Source organism: Falco biarmicus, chromosome 4 (genome assembly GCF_023638135.1).
Source record: "Falco biarmicus isolate bFalBia1 chromosome 4, bFalBia1.pri, whole genome shotgun sequence".
Lineage (NCBI taxonomy): Eukaryota > Metazoa > Chordata > Aves > Falconiformes > Falconidae > Falco > Falco biarmicus.
This window is the reverse complement of record NC_079291.1, coordinates 99,470,130-99,486,402: the sequence shown is the minus strand read 5'-3', so window position 1 is coordinate 99,486,402 and position 16,273 is coordinate 99,470,130. Positions and strand designations below refer to the sequence as shown.

Below are 16,273 nucleotides of genomic sequence, written 5' to 3'. Positions count from 1 at the left end.
AGAAAAGGCTGGTAGAGTCCCTTGGGTAAAATGCACAAGTGCAGATTACTGTTTGGGTTTTTTTCAGCAGTTTGCTGTCATTTTACTGAATCACCTGTGTGTTTTCCCTTTCATTGTGGCAGTTATTTTTTTATAGTAAAGTAAAGGTTTCCTGCCTGCCATCCTGAGTCAGTTTGTATCAGGATGCAGGGCTGGCACACCCACTGCAGCAGCTGATTTGCTGAGACTGGCACGGGATGTGAAAGATTCTTTATTTTCTCCATGTTCAGGAGACCACCATGACATTTATCTCCTTTATTAGTAGGTGAATAAAAGATTTGCCTTTATTATTCTGTTCTTATTTTAGCCCCCTTGCAAACTGCTGCTTGCATTTTATCAGATTTTTTGCTCTTTGACTCTGGCAGGGAGCACAGTCCTGGAAGAATTATGTGATTAGACTCAGCCATTTCTCTGCTGGAATTGTTAGAGCAGAATCTATGTTAAGCTCTAATATGCCTTAGTGGAGCAGGGGCACAGTGTGTTTGTGCTCCTGGGCAGGAAACAGCTTTTTTTGCCAAAATCGGGGTTTTAAGATGATTCATCATATTTATCTCCCTTTTCTTTTAATTGAGAATGCTTTTAGTAGTTTTTAGCTGCCAGGGTTTTGCATTTTATCTATTTATAATTTGCTCTTTACTTATCTTTGTGTCACTGCTGAAGACTGCTGATCCCCAGAATACATCTCATCAAGAGCACATAGTCAGCCCCATCACAGTAGGTGGTAGACTCAGTGCTAACAGCTGTGTTCTAACAGGTTCCTGTCTGAGCGCATGCGAAGGAGGTAATATCAGTGTTCTGAGCAGTCTGCCCTGCTGCACAGAAGTGTAGGAGTTTGAGTGCATCCTGCAAGATTACATAGAAAGTACAGGAGGGGTTGCACGTTTATGTAGTCTTGTTCTGTTTCAGCGCTGGATCAAACAAGCCCTGGAAGAGGGAATGACTCAGACCTCACCAGCTCCGCCAGAGAACAGAGCCCAATGTCTATACCAAAGTAACGAGAACAGCAGTTCTTCCAGCATCTGCAAAGATGACACAGGTAAGTGCTCAGCACCATCAGGGCAGTGTGGGTGCTTGAGTGAAGCTGGGGAAGCTGCTGAATAAGAAAGGCAGCTGTACAGGATGACATACTAATGCGTACTGCTGCTTGATGGCACAGCTTTGTGGCAGGTGTGAATGTTACTTTTCCATTCATTCAAATTTCTGCAGACCCATTCTAGCCTGAGCATGTGTAAAGTTTCTCAGTATTTTCCTGTGAAAAGATAATCACTTTATTTTGTATCGTCACCCTCAGGCAATCCTTTGTCCAATGGCAGGGAAGGGAAAGAGTACAGTATCATCTCTTTTCAGCAGGATGCTGTTAGAAGGACAGCTAAATGTCTACTGACTATAGGAAGATGTAGCAAAGCCTCACAGACATGTATGTAATAAGCGAATTAAGTAAGTCTCAAAGATAGACAAACCAAAATCTGTGAGTAAAGTAGCAGAATGGTTTAATATTGCGTCTGAATCTTTCTACAAGGGTGAAGATCTGCCCAGTTAGGGATCAGTTTTCCACGGATGACAGACAGGAAGCTAGACAACACACAGATAATGCAGAATTGATTATTGAAAAGTAAGATGAATGGGAAATGAACAGAATGCCAGAACCGATAAAGGCACATCCCTGAGCAAGACCTGAAGAAGCAAACAACTGAACTGCAGAATTTACTGAATACTCTGTTTTGTTTTGTTTTTGTTTAAACTGAGCATCAAAAAAAGATACTATTTTGAATAGGGGTAGGCCTGAGAGAAAGGCATTAATCCTTTGTGGGAGCGAAATGTACTTGGGCTGTATTGATGTAGCCTATAGGGAACTATTAGGTTCAGATAATAACTGAGCTGCCTGTGTTTTCTTTACAGCAATGAATGTGATGTGCTCTCTGACCCCTCTCCTCCACTCTCCTCTTCTCTCCTCTTTCTATCCTTCCTGTCTTCCTTGTCCCTATCTCCCTCTACTGCTTGCTTCTACTTGAAATATTTCCTTTCCTTGTTCACTGTATATTCCTGACTGTGCATTGTTCTGTTGCCAGTATCTAGACACGTCTCAAGATTGGTATAGAAGTACTTCAGAGGTACCTAATTTTTAGGAATCTTTCATAGTCACACTGGAGTCCCATGGGCTCTGTTTGGGCTGGGAGTAGGGGGAAGGAGATGGCATGTCATTTGCACATGGTTAGTGGTTAAGGTTAATGGTTCAGCCCTGTCCTCAGCTCAGTTTGTTTTTCAGACTTGCTGAGTCCCCTGAAGAAGTGGAAGTCTCGCTACTTGATGGAGCAGAACGTTAAGAAGTTGCTGAGGCCGTTGTCTCCTGTCACCCCTCCACCTCCCATCCCTTCAGTTCCTGGCTCAGTGAGCCCACAGCTGGCTACGCCTGGCTCATCGCTGCCAGGAGAGGAGGAGAGTCGCAGTGGTTACGGCATGATGTTCTCACCAATTCCTTCTCTGGCTGCTAGTCGCTGCAATACTCCACTACAGTTTGAGGTAAATCTGACTGGGGACTGGGAGTGCTAAAAAGAGAGTTTCTGAGATTCCTTAGTTTTCTGAGTGTTGCTACTTTGCAGAGGGCAGTGACTCCTGCTGTATTTCTCTGATGACAATGTACCGCTGAGAAACCTTCCTTTCTGATTCTGTTTTAGGCCTGCTCGGTAGCATGGAAAGGAAAGTGCTTGGGAAGGAGGCCTTAGCTGTGCCATCACATGCACATGCTGCCTTCCACTGATAGGTGCTCAAAGGATACGACATTTCTTAAAGCTGTCCATTCTCATTTATTCTCTTGACTTCAGCTGGAAAGGTGGCCCAAGTGGATGGAAGGAGACATTTTTGTTTTCTAGTACAATGTCTGTGAAAGTTCACTATAGCGTTCGGGGAATCTTATTTGACCTTTTGGGCAAACCCAGACTTTCCATCTCTCCCATGTTCTCAGACTAAATGCCATAAATGGCTTTCTCTGTGTTTCATGGTGCAAACTGACAGCATCAGAAGTGTAAAGAATAAGCTGCTTTTCTTAACATTTGTGTCCTCTGTTTTGGGTACTAAGATACAGAATGAAACACAGGAACCCAGTCCTGCCTCTGTGCTTCCAGGAAACTCTAGAAACCACTTAACCAATGGAGTTGCCATCCAGCCTGGGGCCAGTTCCTGGGGTAGTCTTTATTTAGAATAGTCATTCCTAACCTCTGTGCTTGTTTTTTAATTGATTTTTATTTTGCTTCCTGACTTTTGAAGTAGGTGAATAACAAAATGCTTTTTCTTCCTCTAGAACGTATCGTCCCCTGAGAGTTCCCCTGCACATAGACCTGAGTCCATGTCACCTGAGGTAGTTATCACACCACCCTGATTGCATTTGGGGCTGGGAACGTGTGTGCTTGTGTGTGTATTTGAGGCCATGGTGGGAGGGAAGGGACGAGAAGTGTGGAGACTAGTGGGAATAAGAATGGAGTTTAGTCACAATAAGGCTGAGGAGAGTTTTCAGGTTATCACAAGAGAGCAAACAAATCGAAGACTGGAATTTATTACTCGCTTGTTGACACTAGTGGGAAAAAAGCATTGTGAAGACTTGTTATGTCTCAGCTACTGAGGTGAAGGCAAGAGGTCTGGGGACCCTGGAAATACCATCATCAACTTCAGCCCCAGCCCAGCAGATAAGTGGTGTGTAATATTTACTCAGTACAAGCAAAATGACTGCTGGGGAAGAAAAGGGAAGGCATTCATTACTGGTTTTGGCTTATGAGGACACAGTGTTGCACCTGACCTGCTTTCTTCAGCCTTAATTTATCACCTGCTCACTCACAGATTTACAATGTTGAGGAGATGCCAGAAGGTAGTATTTTTGTGTACCTGCTGGCCTGTTGTAAAGTAAGAGGTGAAGTAGCTTGCTCAGAGACTGTTTCGTAGTAGAAAATACATGCTCATCTCCAGTGTGATAGATTCCTCTGCTGTATAACGTCTCCAAGTAAACATTCTCAGCAGCAGCAGCAGTCTCAGTAGCAGAGCTGGTGCCTGGTGCTGCTGTGTTTTTCCCTAAGCACCGTAGTCCTGCAAAGAGGATGAAATCTTGTCAGATATGCTCATTGTCTGAGGTCCTGACATATTAACATTGTGAAGGAGATGATTATGCTGTTGCCCCGAAGGGTTTTTTTGGCACTTCAAGTAGATAAATGGATATACTGTTGTGTCAGTGTCTAGTGCTCCAGAAACTGTGTCAGCACAAAGATGATGCCATTATGGTTTTGTTAGAGAATGTAAAGTGTAGAAATGCAGTATAAATGAAATGAATGTACTATTGTTAGAGATTTCCAAAGTTCACAATAAGTGAAAACAAATAGCTTGGAGGTTCTGGGCATTTTATTGTTAGGAAGTTAGTAGTGGCTGACTTGGGACAGGCAAGAAGTGGGCTAATAAAGCAGCAAATGGACAGCAGATCTTTTCTGTTCTCCCCCCATAATGAACCTAGCTAGTGCTATGCGTTAACAATGACTTTGGGACATACGAGGCAATTGGAAGTGCTGGTTTTTTCTTCACTGACTGCCCGGGGATAGTGCTGAGCCTCATCCTTTTGCTACAGTAAGATTGTTAAAGGGGAAAGGGCATCTCATACTGGACAGCTAAACTGATTTATTATTTAGTCATTGCCCTGTAGCATGAGCAAAGCAGTGCAGGGAAGGACCAAAGGGATAAGAAAGAAACTGGCAAAGCAGTAAGCTAGCATTGTACAGAGTACTTTCTAACTAAAGTTTCTCTCCCCACCCTTGCCTGATCTTTTTCCTGACTTCCCACCCCCATCTCCTGTATCCTTCTTGGATTTTCCAGCTCTGCCTCCGATCTGACCTGGATTTAAAGGGTGGGTACCTAGATTCCAGTGCAAACACCTGCCCAGAACGGCCATCGCTGCTCAGCTTTGGATCCTCTGATCTGGCTCCACAACCCTCCATAAACTCTACTTCAGAGATGAACTTCCCAGGAAAAAGTGGGGAAGCACAGATGCTGCTAAGAAGCTCTGATCAGGCTTTTCGGACAGAGTTTAATTTAATGTATGCCTTCTCCCCATTGAACGCTATGCCACGTGTAGATGGGTTGTTGCGGGGATCTCCTCCTTTGGGAGAGAGGAAGCCAATGAATTCGGAAGCAGGATGCTGCAGCTCTCCTGCCGAAGGATATTTCAGCAGACACGAGTCAGGGCTGCTTAAAGAGACAGTGCATGGATCCATGTCTCCCTGCAGTGAGAGGGCTTGTGAAGGTGTCAGATCTGCTCCCCAGAACCCGCCACAAAGGAAGAAGGCAAGTATTCTTGTAAAAGAACTGTTAGATTGCAGGAACCTAAGTGGGGAAGAGTAAGTAAGCACCATGGGAAAGACGTACAGGGAGAACAAAGAGAGCAGAATACAACTAGAACATAGTCTGGGTAAGTAATCCAGGCAACCAGTGCCTGGATGAAAACAGTCTAAAAGTTCTTAAAAAAGAGTGAGCTACCCTTTAGGCAGGATTTTGATGTGAGAGGTGGAAGAAGACGACCACAATGAAAATACCTCTTCAAGGAGCACAGAGAGCATGATGCTAGCAGCTTTCATAAGCGGTTGTTAAACTGAGGTAAGACCCAGAGCAGTAACACAGTGCAGCTGTACTAGTTGGTGGAGGTGTTATTTATCAGGATGAAAAAGGTTGTTACTAGGGAAAACAGGGTCTAATGTTTCAAAACAAAACACAAGCTGTTTGTTAGAACATATTAGAACATTTCCATTAATATGGAAACATAGTTACAGTGCTAGAAAAGTAGATGAAAGTTGTTACTTCAATTGTAGCTCTTAACTGAAACTGGGAATGTTGTTTAAAGAAAGCAAATGTGTATTGGTTTCTAATAGCACGCCAGTGACCCTCATGGGACTAAAACTGAGTGGAAATGAGCAGTCAGGTGTTGCTATAATAAAACTGGGTGCTCATGGGTCAAATAAACATACGCTTGTGTAAATGTATTGCTGCCTTTTCCTGTGCTTGGGTTTTGTGTTTGTTTGGTTTTGGTTTGGTTTTTTATTGCAAGTGTGGTAACTCAGATCACTTGTATAAATGTCCAGCTGGATGGAATATCTTATTTCCATTCCATTTCTGGAGGGTTTTGATTTTTTTTCCTTTAGTTTTCTTTTAAAGTTACACTTCTCTTAAAACCTTTGTATGCTGAGTTACTTTTGGAAATACCCTGTTCAATATTTTAGCATCGTAAAGCCTTCTGTACAAGCATTGAGTCATAGCTGATAAATTCTTCAGCAGAGCTGCCTTCTGTGAGTTCTTTATGGCTCTCTGCCTCCTAATAACTCTATGAGGAAGGCACACTGAAAGGTAAGTGCTCAGCTGAAAGTATTTGTGTATTTTTGTTTCTGCTGTCCCTATGTTATGAGACTGCATTATCTATGACCTTTTGGTCTGTGTCTTTGAGAAATCTGAGGCTGCTTTGCACAAAATACACACTGCCTTTGCTAAAACTAGTTTGTTTAAGTGGTAGTGCTGGAAGTTTGCAGTACCACCATAGCAAAAACCTGCTCTAAGCAGGTTAAAAATCTGTGCAAGGCTTTACCAAGTGTTTAGCATTACTGTGGCTGAACTAATACAGATGAACAGGAGACTCTGAAGATACCAGTTCTGTGAAGAAGGCTCTTATTATCTGTTTTGGAGATGTACAGATACTGATAAACATTGCCTGTAATGTCACAAACCAGAGTGAGTGAGTGAAGTGTTGACAGGAGGAGAGTATAGAGGCTTGATGCTTGAATATGCAAGTGTATACTGAAGAAAAGTGAAAATCCATGTTGTTAGAGAACCAAACTAGCTATATATTTCCGCTGAAGTATTGGTCGTAAAGAGTAAAACATGGGTGAGCGTAGCAGTCAGTGAGTGGTCCAGATTTGTACCACTTAACTCTTCATCCAGAGTGTCTGCAGATTCAGGAAGATTTTATAATCCCAATATACCTTTTAAAAGTTTCATCTGCAAACCCAGAGAAATAGATTTTTAAACCGGTGTGTGGTCGTGTTCCTCCTCCTGTCCTTGTCCATTGCATTCCCTGACTCATGGCTGTATTTTTCTTTCTCAGGTATCTCTACTAGAATATCGCAAGCGGAAACAAGAAGCCAAGGAGGGAGGCGATTCGGTGCGATGTGCAGGGACTCCTACCCGACAGGGCAGCAGTAGTTCTGTGACTGATACAGATGGCAACAGCCTGCCGGGCTCCGTAGTACGAACCCCATCCTCCCCACAAAGTGGCTTCTCCCCTTCTCATCCCTCCCTGCCTCACGTAGAGGACATCAGCCCACCAGACTCACGGGGGGCTAGTTCCTCAACATCACTCAGCAAATCCCAGGAGAACATCAGCAGTAGGTGGTGAGTGTTATCCTTCCAAGCAAGCCAGAGATTGCTCCACAGAGAAGGACCAAACTCTCTAGGGCACCTTTCCATAACAGTATGTGCGGTTGGATGGATTCAGTCAGGTCTCTTGACATTGTTCTCTTTTGTAATTGCTAAACAGCTGTGAAGGATGCCAGCAGCCTTCTCAGCCTGCCCTTTAGTTCTTGGTTTAGGTATCAAAAATCTATCTTGAAATATATGAAGTTAAACAGTTGTGTCTCTTCTACTAGTTTACTTTTCAGGTTTCAAGTTTGAAGGTCTTGCTCTTGCAGTGAGAATTTAATCCAGGTCTTTTCTTGCTGAACCTCCACTCTTTTTGAACATGAGCAATATTGTCAGCTCCTGTTCTGAAGGAAAGCTAACAGCACCCTCTGCAACTTTGCATTTGAGAAGCAGGGACAGTGAAATAAGTCCAACTTTCCTAATGCCTTGCACATAGAGCTTGAAGAGCGGTTACTAAACTGCAGTTGGTGGCTTGGCAAAGGCATGGAAAAACCACCTTTATCGTGTTACCATGAGAAGGTTTGATAAGGGAAAGGCTGGTCTTCAAACACTTTCGAACTTGATAGCAATGTCTGGTCCAAAAAATTAAGTACTGAAGCACTGAAATGTAGAGTGTTGTGTTATAGTGTCAATGCAGTGATGGTTAGGATGTTCTGCTGATTAGAGCTATGTAGTACAATGGCTCTGCTGCTTTGTATTCGAGTTCTGTTCATGCACGCCACAGGCAAAAAGGCGTCCCTTTCTTAACGCTAATTCTCCAAACGAGCAGCTGTGTCACTGCTCACGTAATGGCAGGGGAATGTACAAGGGAAGAGGTGCTAAGCAATGCTGAAGGCAGTGAGAAGTATGAATTCTGTGTTGAAAGTGCTTGAGAAACATAGTTTTGGGTGAACTTGCAGGAGTAGTAAGGTCTGTTTCCTTCCCTTTTCCATCACTCCTCAAGCAGAGATTAATAGAAATAATTTGTCTTGTACCTCTCTGACAGTACTGTGTCTGCCGGATGACCTTCTGCCACGTGTTGGGACTGGCCACGGCTGAGGCAGGCAGCTGATGATTAGTTTATAATCATTGTTTTATAATCAAATATTACTCTGTGCAAGTGTTGATATCCTATGCCCATCTCCTCCTGTGCCACTTCCTTCTGCCTGTAAAAGGGTGAAAGAAAAACCTAGCTGAATGAAAAAAACCAAAACACCCTGGTTTGGGGTGAGGTGTCTGTGGCAACCTTGCTGTAGTACCATGTTTTATATTCTCTGAGCTTCATCTGCTGGTCCTCAGCAGGTGCTCTGGCTTCTGTTTCTCACATGGTTTCATGAGTAAGTATTGTGTGGAAATAAAGACTGTATTGTTACGGGGCGCTGGATATAAAGTTGAAACCATGCTGATACACTTTGAAATAGGATTAAGCAGATTTGCTGCCTTTTAAATTCTTGTTCTGTGTTTTAATGGGCAAGGCTAACAAACGTGCAGTCACCTTCTACTTTTAAAAAATATATCAGAAACTGCCTGTTACTGAGTTAAAGTTGTGACCCAATTTCATCTTTAACTCAGAGTGCTTAAATTTCAGATAAATTTCCAGACATTCACAATAATACAATATTAGGGACAGAAGAAAATGGTGGGAGCTAAAATTATGTGCCTTAATTTTTAGAGTTGTCCAGATTTTTGCTGAATTCTACAATAATTGCCAATAGCTTTCATTTAAAAAAAATTAAGTTTCTGTCTCTTTCAGTTGCCAAGATACAGCCATCACAATGTAAACAGATGTGCTGCTGCCCAGTAAACCCAGCCTTGCAGAAAACTGTCTCCAGCAAAACAATAGCAGCAACGAAGGTGTGAATTCACCCCCTCACCCCATTCACCTCCATGAGGTGTGAACTCTGGCCCCTTCTCTGTTTGCTTCAGTGAGGGGTGAACTTCAATGTCTGGGCTATTTATTTAAAAAAAAAAAAAAAAAAAGAAAAAAAAAGAAAGCAAAGCTAATGTAAAGCGCAGTTTTCAGTATATCTTTAAAAAGAAAAAGCACTAAACAAAAATATGTTAATATGGTGTTAAGCTGCATGCTTACATGGTATGCAGTGCATTTAATATTATACTAAATATATAAATTCAGGTATTTTTAAGGCGCACATTCTTCAATGTCTAGGGTAAAGGCATTGTGAATCCCTGGTCAAGATGCTTCTATCTTATAGGTTAAAACACATACTTTTAAAGAGATTTGGTTGGCCCTGTGCATGGCAGATTGAATACTGACCCAGGGGTCTGGGGTTTGTTTGTGGCTCTGTTTTTCTTGTATAGATTGTCTTTAGGAAAGCCACTTCACCTCTTTTTCACCCTCAGACCAGACACTTGTAATATATAATGGGACGAGATCTAGCACCAATCTTGAGCGGAGAGTTTTCACATTGCAAAATAAATGGGACAAAGTAACATTAATGGGCAAAATGGCCAAGCTAACTCTGCTCTAGGAACATTGCATTAACTGACTGTACTGTCTTGAACACTGTATTATCATAAAGGTATTGGGTTTGCTTCTTTTTACTTTGAATAAAGGTAATCTGTGCAAAATAACTGCATCTAATCTTAAAACAATACCAGGATTTTCAAAATGCTGTTGAGTCTTGAAACAATTTTTCTGGGGGAAGGTGTCCTGTAATCAGGTGATCTACTGAACTGGATGTTTATACCATGTTTTTGGTAAGAGTAAAGACTTTGTTTTTCTGAGGGCAGTGCTATCGTGGTAGCCAGAAACTGGCAGTCTAAAATCCCGCAGGAGGTTATTTACGTTGCAAAATCAGTTCAGAAGTTTATTCCTCATCTGTCTATAGAGAGCTGGTGATCTCTGATCCCTCCCTTCTGTGGTAGGGGTTTGCATTTGCACTAACATCATAGCAGTGAATTTAAGCAGAGACTGTAAAGACAAGCCTGTGTTGTGATTATACCAAGGACCCCACAGCCCCCTTGTGCGTTGGTCACGTTGCTGTTGGCTGTGTAATAGCAATCCTCAGCCGTTACTGGGTTTTTGTTGCAGGATGGTCCCAACATCAGTGGAGAGGCTTCGAGAGGGCCGAGGCATACTTGAGAAGGTGCTGCGAAGTGGTGCAAAGGTATCACAGAGAAATGAATCCTCACCTACCTGTGACAGTGCTGTCGAGAGAGACACAGGTAGGAAAATGGAATGTTTGAGTACTTGGTTGGTGGGAAATGATGGGCTCGGGTAACTTCACAAACTTGTCTGCAAATTTAGTCATACCTTCGTCTTTAACATTATCAATGCCTTATAAGAGCCTTTTGCAAACTATACTTCATTGTTATTCAGATACTGCTAAAGCCTATATCCCTCTTCTGTTAGACCTGGAAGACCTCCAGGTTTCTCCAGGGTTTGGATTCAAGACTGCCTGCATCTTGGCTCTGGCAGAGACAGTTTCTTTGTCCTTGGACGGCTGGGTTACGCAGAATTGCCTCAGTTGCCCCTATGTACTGTGGATGAAAGTGCTATCATTTAATAATTCTAGTGGGCTGAACATTCAGGTAAATGTATTAGCACAGTAAAATGCAGGGGTAGGCTTTAGGCAGTGCTAAGAACTAATTTGACTTTCAAGCCTTACTTCTATTTTGAAGTTACTTGATTCCCTGAATTGTTATATTTGTCAGTTTTGTGAAATGCACCTCCTTACTGAGATGAATTCAGTTCTGTGTTGATGTTCCTTTCTTCTCTGAATAAGGTGTTGTCCTCACCAAGTAGCATGCAGGATCAGTATTTGTAACTTGAGCTGAAAATATGCCCCTCTTTTATCCATCTGTGATGTAAAGGTGAGATGTGACTTTCTGAGAGACGGACAGGTGATTGCCTAATTTCTCAGCTGTGAAACAGTTATTTTCCTTCTATTTACTTTGCAGTCTCTGTTGAACATGATTGTTTCTCTCTGACAGATTGCGCCCTCAGAACCCTGATCACATTTGGGACTTACGGCAGTGGATCATCATATTTAAATAACTTAGTCTGTGTGTTGCCATGAGCCCCGACTGCCTCATAGCTGAGGACTGTTGTTAGAGACCCCTGACTGATACAGCTACAGCTTGCTGATGATTTGTAGTAGGCATCTGAATCTCTGGAATAGAGAGCCTTGTCTTGTGGTATTTTAGACGTGGAAAGACTAGAGCCTCTAACCCAGGCTAGCACAGAACGCTCTTTGGGTAACTGAGCAGCAACAGCAACTTTTGCCTTTGGAGTACTTAATTTCTGAGCATTTTAGGGCAGGTTTGTATTTATTTAATTCCAAATCAAGACTTTTTTCCCCATTTCCCCAGGTGTATTTGAGACCGCTTTCTGAAACCTGGCCTCCCATCTGGGGTTTTCCTATTTTTGTGCACCTAAGCAGATCTCCTTTCAAATGCTTTTTATTCATCTGGTCTTGAGAGGCAATCCTCTACCCTATCAAAAATGTCATGGTTTCCTGGGACCCCACTGGGAGTCTTTTCCCTAACTTTCTTAAACCAGTGGAAGTGGGTTTCATGGTGGCTATTTTTTAGAAGGGTAGGCGAAATCCAGGCTCTTGCAACAGGCCTTTTGCCCACTGTAATCTGTACAGCTCTGGCTCTTCAGTCTGATCCAAGAGTTAAGCTGCAGTTAAACTTTGATCTGCATCAATCCGTTCTTCTTTCTTGTTACATAAAACCCATCCCACTCCAAGTTATGAAAAGTTAATGCTGTAGCTGACAAGTCTTTTTGTCTCTTTCATCCTAGCGCGGCAAGAGAATTTTTTTCTGGTTTTGCATACTCTGGCAACTTCTTCAGTAGCTTGTTTAGATTCAGTGAGCCACCTTCCCTCCCCCAGTTGCTGGTCTGCTTCTTGGTGAAAGAAATGGGTGGCTGAGTCCCTGCCATTCCTCATAGCACCTGTAGGAGTTGTGAAGATACACGTTTACTTGATGCTGTAACGGATAATATGAAGGGAACAAAAAACCCCAAACTTGGATAGTTTGCTGATGGGGCATGTAGGAATGAAATGGAATTTGTGTGCACGCCACACTTCTGAGAATTGCAGCTGCTCTCAGTTAAAGCTGTCACTTCATATATGCTTTAGGTTGACACAGGCCAGTACTGCCGAGAAAAACAGTTCTTCATGTCCTTCCTTGTGCAAGTATTAAGGAACGGTGGAGGGAAATGCTGGCTTTATCTTTCAAGTTTACCTAAAGCAAATTCAGGAAGGTTAGAGGTTATTTACCCTTTGTAATACAGAGTCTTCCGATAGTCGTTAACTTGTCAAGGTTTTTTTCTGTGAACAGGCACTGCCAGTAAATCATGCAGCACTGATGGTGTGCCTGGCCTTTTAAGAAACAATTCCTTCTAGAAATCTTTAGATTTCTTCTGATTCTCATACTCAACTTCTGTTAATCATAATGATCTCCTGGACTGAACAGTTAGTCTCTTCTGTGCCTGACTGCTTAACAAAGCATGCCCCAAACTTCCAAGTTCTGCCTTTCTGCAGTGCAGTACTTCGAGTGTCACCTACAGCAAACAGCTACTCAATGCATCTGATGTTATTTCAGAAAATAGGTGGCGGCACAGGACACATGCTGGAAGCTTCACATCCTGGTCTCTGGGCAGGTCCTGTGCCCTGAGGAAGAAGGCTTCTGAGCCTCAGCAGCAGACAAGGCAACTCTATCCACATTCCTATTCAGCTAAGCCAACAACTGTGATGTAGCACAGAGAGAGTAACTGCAGGAAAGCCATGGGCACTGCTGACACTGGTGCCTGTGCCAGTGCAGCTGGTGCCAAGCCAGACCTGTCTGGCAGAAGTGAAGAGCAGACTAAGGCAGCGTGTCCTGTTTCATGATTGAGACACATCTGTCATATAAATTTGATACTAATACCAACACTGTTTTACCAAGGCATTTCAAACGTGGCTGCTGAGAATCCCTGGGATGCTGCAGATAAACAGCTCTGTCTCGTTAGACTGCAACATAGTTCTGATGTGAAATCTTCTAATCCCACCAGTTTCGCTGCCTTCTAAAGAGAGCATGATCACCAGCTGAACCCCGTGGTTACCATACTAGCAACTGAAAAACACACGTGGCAAGGCGGCTGGGTCGTTTGCAGTAAGCTCTCCGTGCCTACCCCAATTTAGGTTGAGTTGTTTGGTAGGACAAGAAGCTCACTCACCCTCTAGGATACAGGTGCTAGAAAGACTTGCTCTGTCAAGAAGCAGCTTATTTCTCTTGATCTCTCACGTAATTAAGGTGGATCAGTGTGTACTGTGCTGCTGGTACCCTTCAAACCTCAAAGCATTTCCATCATCTTGGGCTGTTTCAAAAACAAGCATTTCTGAGGTCTCAGAGTTACTCCATTTGGAGTAGCTCAATTGACTTCTAAAGCATAATCCCCAAAACAGCAGCAGGGGTGCTGTCAGCCTTGGCAGCGTGGGACCTCACTCAGTCTGCGGCGGTGTCTGGATCTGCCTTTGAGGAAAACCTGCAGCAGGATTCTGCTGACAGCAATCTAAGAAGGGACAGTTTTATCTCCCCAGCTGTAACTGTAGCCAATGTGGATTCCTGTGACCAAGGCTGAGTGGGGAATTGCTGAGTTCTTAGAAACTGTCTTCAGCCTCTCGCATCCTTCTGAAGAGCCGAGGGAGCCCAGGCTGTGGCTGTGCAGTGTCACCAGGTGTGGCCATGCAGATTTTTTAGTCCAAGGCAGCTGAGCTTTGCGCTAAACCAGAGCAACTGGTGTAAGGGAAGCAGCAGCTGCTAATGTGTATGGCTGGTTTACACACGTTAAGGTTTCCTGGTTGCCTTTGCTGGGGTTCTTCAGTTTCTGAAATGCTGATGGCTGGAGAAGCTGCTCTGGTCTCAGCTGTAGCTGGATGCAGAACAAGACAGCTGGGGGGGGTGCGCAGGTGTGGTTTGAGAGGGAACTGTTGTGGCCTCAGTCCGGAGGGTGAGGTTTAACGCATCTTGTCTGTACATTGCAGACACAGCAGAAGGAGACACTCCAGAAGTCCACAAAGGACCAGCAGTTTACAGTCCTTCTCGATACAGCTACCAGGTGAATTCTTTCATACATTTTCTGCCCATTCTGAAATAAATCTTTCAACAGGATTAGGGAGGAAACTGGGTTTGGCTGCCAGTTATTCCTAATCCTGCTGCACTAAGCACCTTTGGCATGAGAAGGAAGTAGGAAATGGTGAAGTCAGTCTGACATGCCTTTTCCTTTTTTTTTTTTTCTGTTTTCCTTTTTCCCTCCCCCCCCCCCCCCCCAATGACTTGTTCAGCTCCTGCAGTCTGACAGTCCCCAGGCAGAATCACAGACCCTTCTCCAGCAGAGTTCCTCGCCCTACAGAGGACACCTTACCCCATCTCCTGGATACAGCTATCGAGCAGCAGCACAGAGGACAGGACACAGCCTCTCTCATGGTTCCTCGGAAACCTCCCTCTCCTCCACCTCGTACTCCAGCCCTGCCCACTCGGTCTCCACAGACTCCTCTGCCCTGTTTGCAGGGAATTCGGGGTATTACAGCAGCCAGCAGCACTCTGGCAGCATCAGCGGCAGCCTCCTGAAGAAGAGCTGCCCTGCTGCTGCCAGCCCAGCACAGCAGACAGCTGTGGACTCTCTTTCCACAGAGTCGGGCTCCCAGCCCTGCACAGGCGCATCGGGCACCTCCTCCGCTCCCCAAAGTGCTAGGTCACTACAGTCAGACTTGCGGACTATCAGCCTACCGAATTCTGGGCAGTCTGTTCTCTACCAGGGCTCCCGGGGGGCAGTGATTTCCAATGCACAACACTATTCGCACCGCGGGGGAAGCAGTGTCCATCAGTACAGACTTCAGCAGCTTCAAAGTTCTGGAGTAAAGACTCAAACAGGACTTTCCTAGGGTTGCCTGGACTCCAGGAGGACAAAACTGCCCATAGCTCCTTCCAGTCACCTCTGGAAGTGGCTCCTGGGCCAGTGTTGGGAGCTTGCACCTGATGCTGGAGAGCCAGGGGTCAGAGGCTGAGGTCTGAAATGCACGGGTGAGATTTGTGAGCAGTATTGGCCTCTGGCCTTGTAGGAGAACACAAATTTCTCTGAGGCAGAGACTGTAGCAAAGCTGTTCCCTGATGCGTGGGTACATTGCAAAAAAAAAAAAAAAAAAAGAAAAAAAAAAAAAGAAAAAAGGAAAAAAAAAAAGGAAAAAAAAGCAAATGGTTCAAGTGCAATGACTGTGGTGCAGCCTCTGTCTCTTGTCCGTGCCCATGGCCATAGTCACTCATGCAGTACGGACATCTTTTTGAATAGGAAAGCAGTTTAAAGAAAACATGGGGGGAAGTTGAACTCCAATCCCAAAGCTCTCTTATAGGTCAGGTTCTCAGTGCGTTCTGGGGAGGGCTTTAATCCGTTACGATCATTCCAGTCACAAGCAGACGAGCGCACACGGCTGCCTTTGGGCCTGGGTCGTGACTGCCGCGGTCGGAGCTTTTTCCAGGACAGCAGTCTCCGCAAATGTGAACTAGCACGGGGGGTGGGGGGTGGGGGGGGGGGGGGGGGGGCGGGGGGGGGTGGGGAGGGGGGCGGTTGGAGTGTATGTGCCTGTCGCTGCAAAGGATCTGGGATGCACTGTCACGTGCTGCTCTGACGGGCGCAATCACCGCATCCGTCGCAGGTCTGTGAACAGGAGCATTGCTGGGGCGGTGCTGCCGCGTGCCACCGCGCCGGGGGTCTCTGGCTGCCAGGGCGCAGACACGCTGGGGGTGACCAGGGGCCTGATAAGTAAAGTGATGCTGCGGCAGGTGGGGGACTGCCTGGCGGAGGAGCTGGGGG

At 44.6% G+C, this 16,273-nt stretch overlaps 1 protein-coding gene across 2 annotated transcripts in view; it reads left to right on the top strand.

The window, feature by feature from the left end:
* SETD5 (SET domain containing 5) overlaps nt 1–15,971 on the top strand; it is a 66,109-nt gene extending 50,138 nt beyond the window's left edge. Inside the window, exons 17-24 of one of the 2 annotated variants that reach the window (XM_056334783.1) lie at nt 946–1,075; nt 2,306–2,559; nt 3,338–3,394; nt 4,888–5,355; nt 7,160–7,446; nt 10,505–10,638; nt 14,448–14,521; nt 14,748–15,971. In XM_056334783.1, the coding sequence (XP_056190758.1) occupies nt 946–1,075; nt 2,306–2,559; nt 3,338–3,394; nt 4,888–5,355; nt 7,160–7,446; nt 10,505–10,638; nt 14,448–14,521; nt 14,748–15,347 (2,004 nt within the window). In that variant the 3' untranslated portion in view covers nt 15,348–15,971. Of the gene's footprint in view, nt 1–945; nt 1,076–2,305; nt 2,560–3,337; nt 3,395–4,887; nt 5,356–7,159; nt 7,447–9,205; nt 9,307–10,504; nt 10,639–14,447; nt 14,522–14,747 lie in introns of those variants that run through there. The other variant, XR_008821260.1, reaches the window with a different exon arrangement.
* Nucleotides 15,972–16,273: the final 302 nt, after the last annotated feature.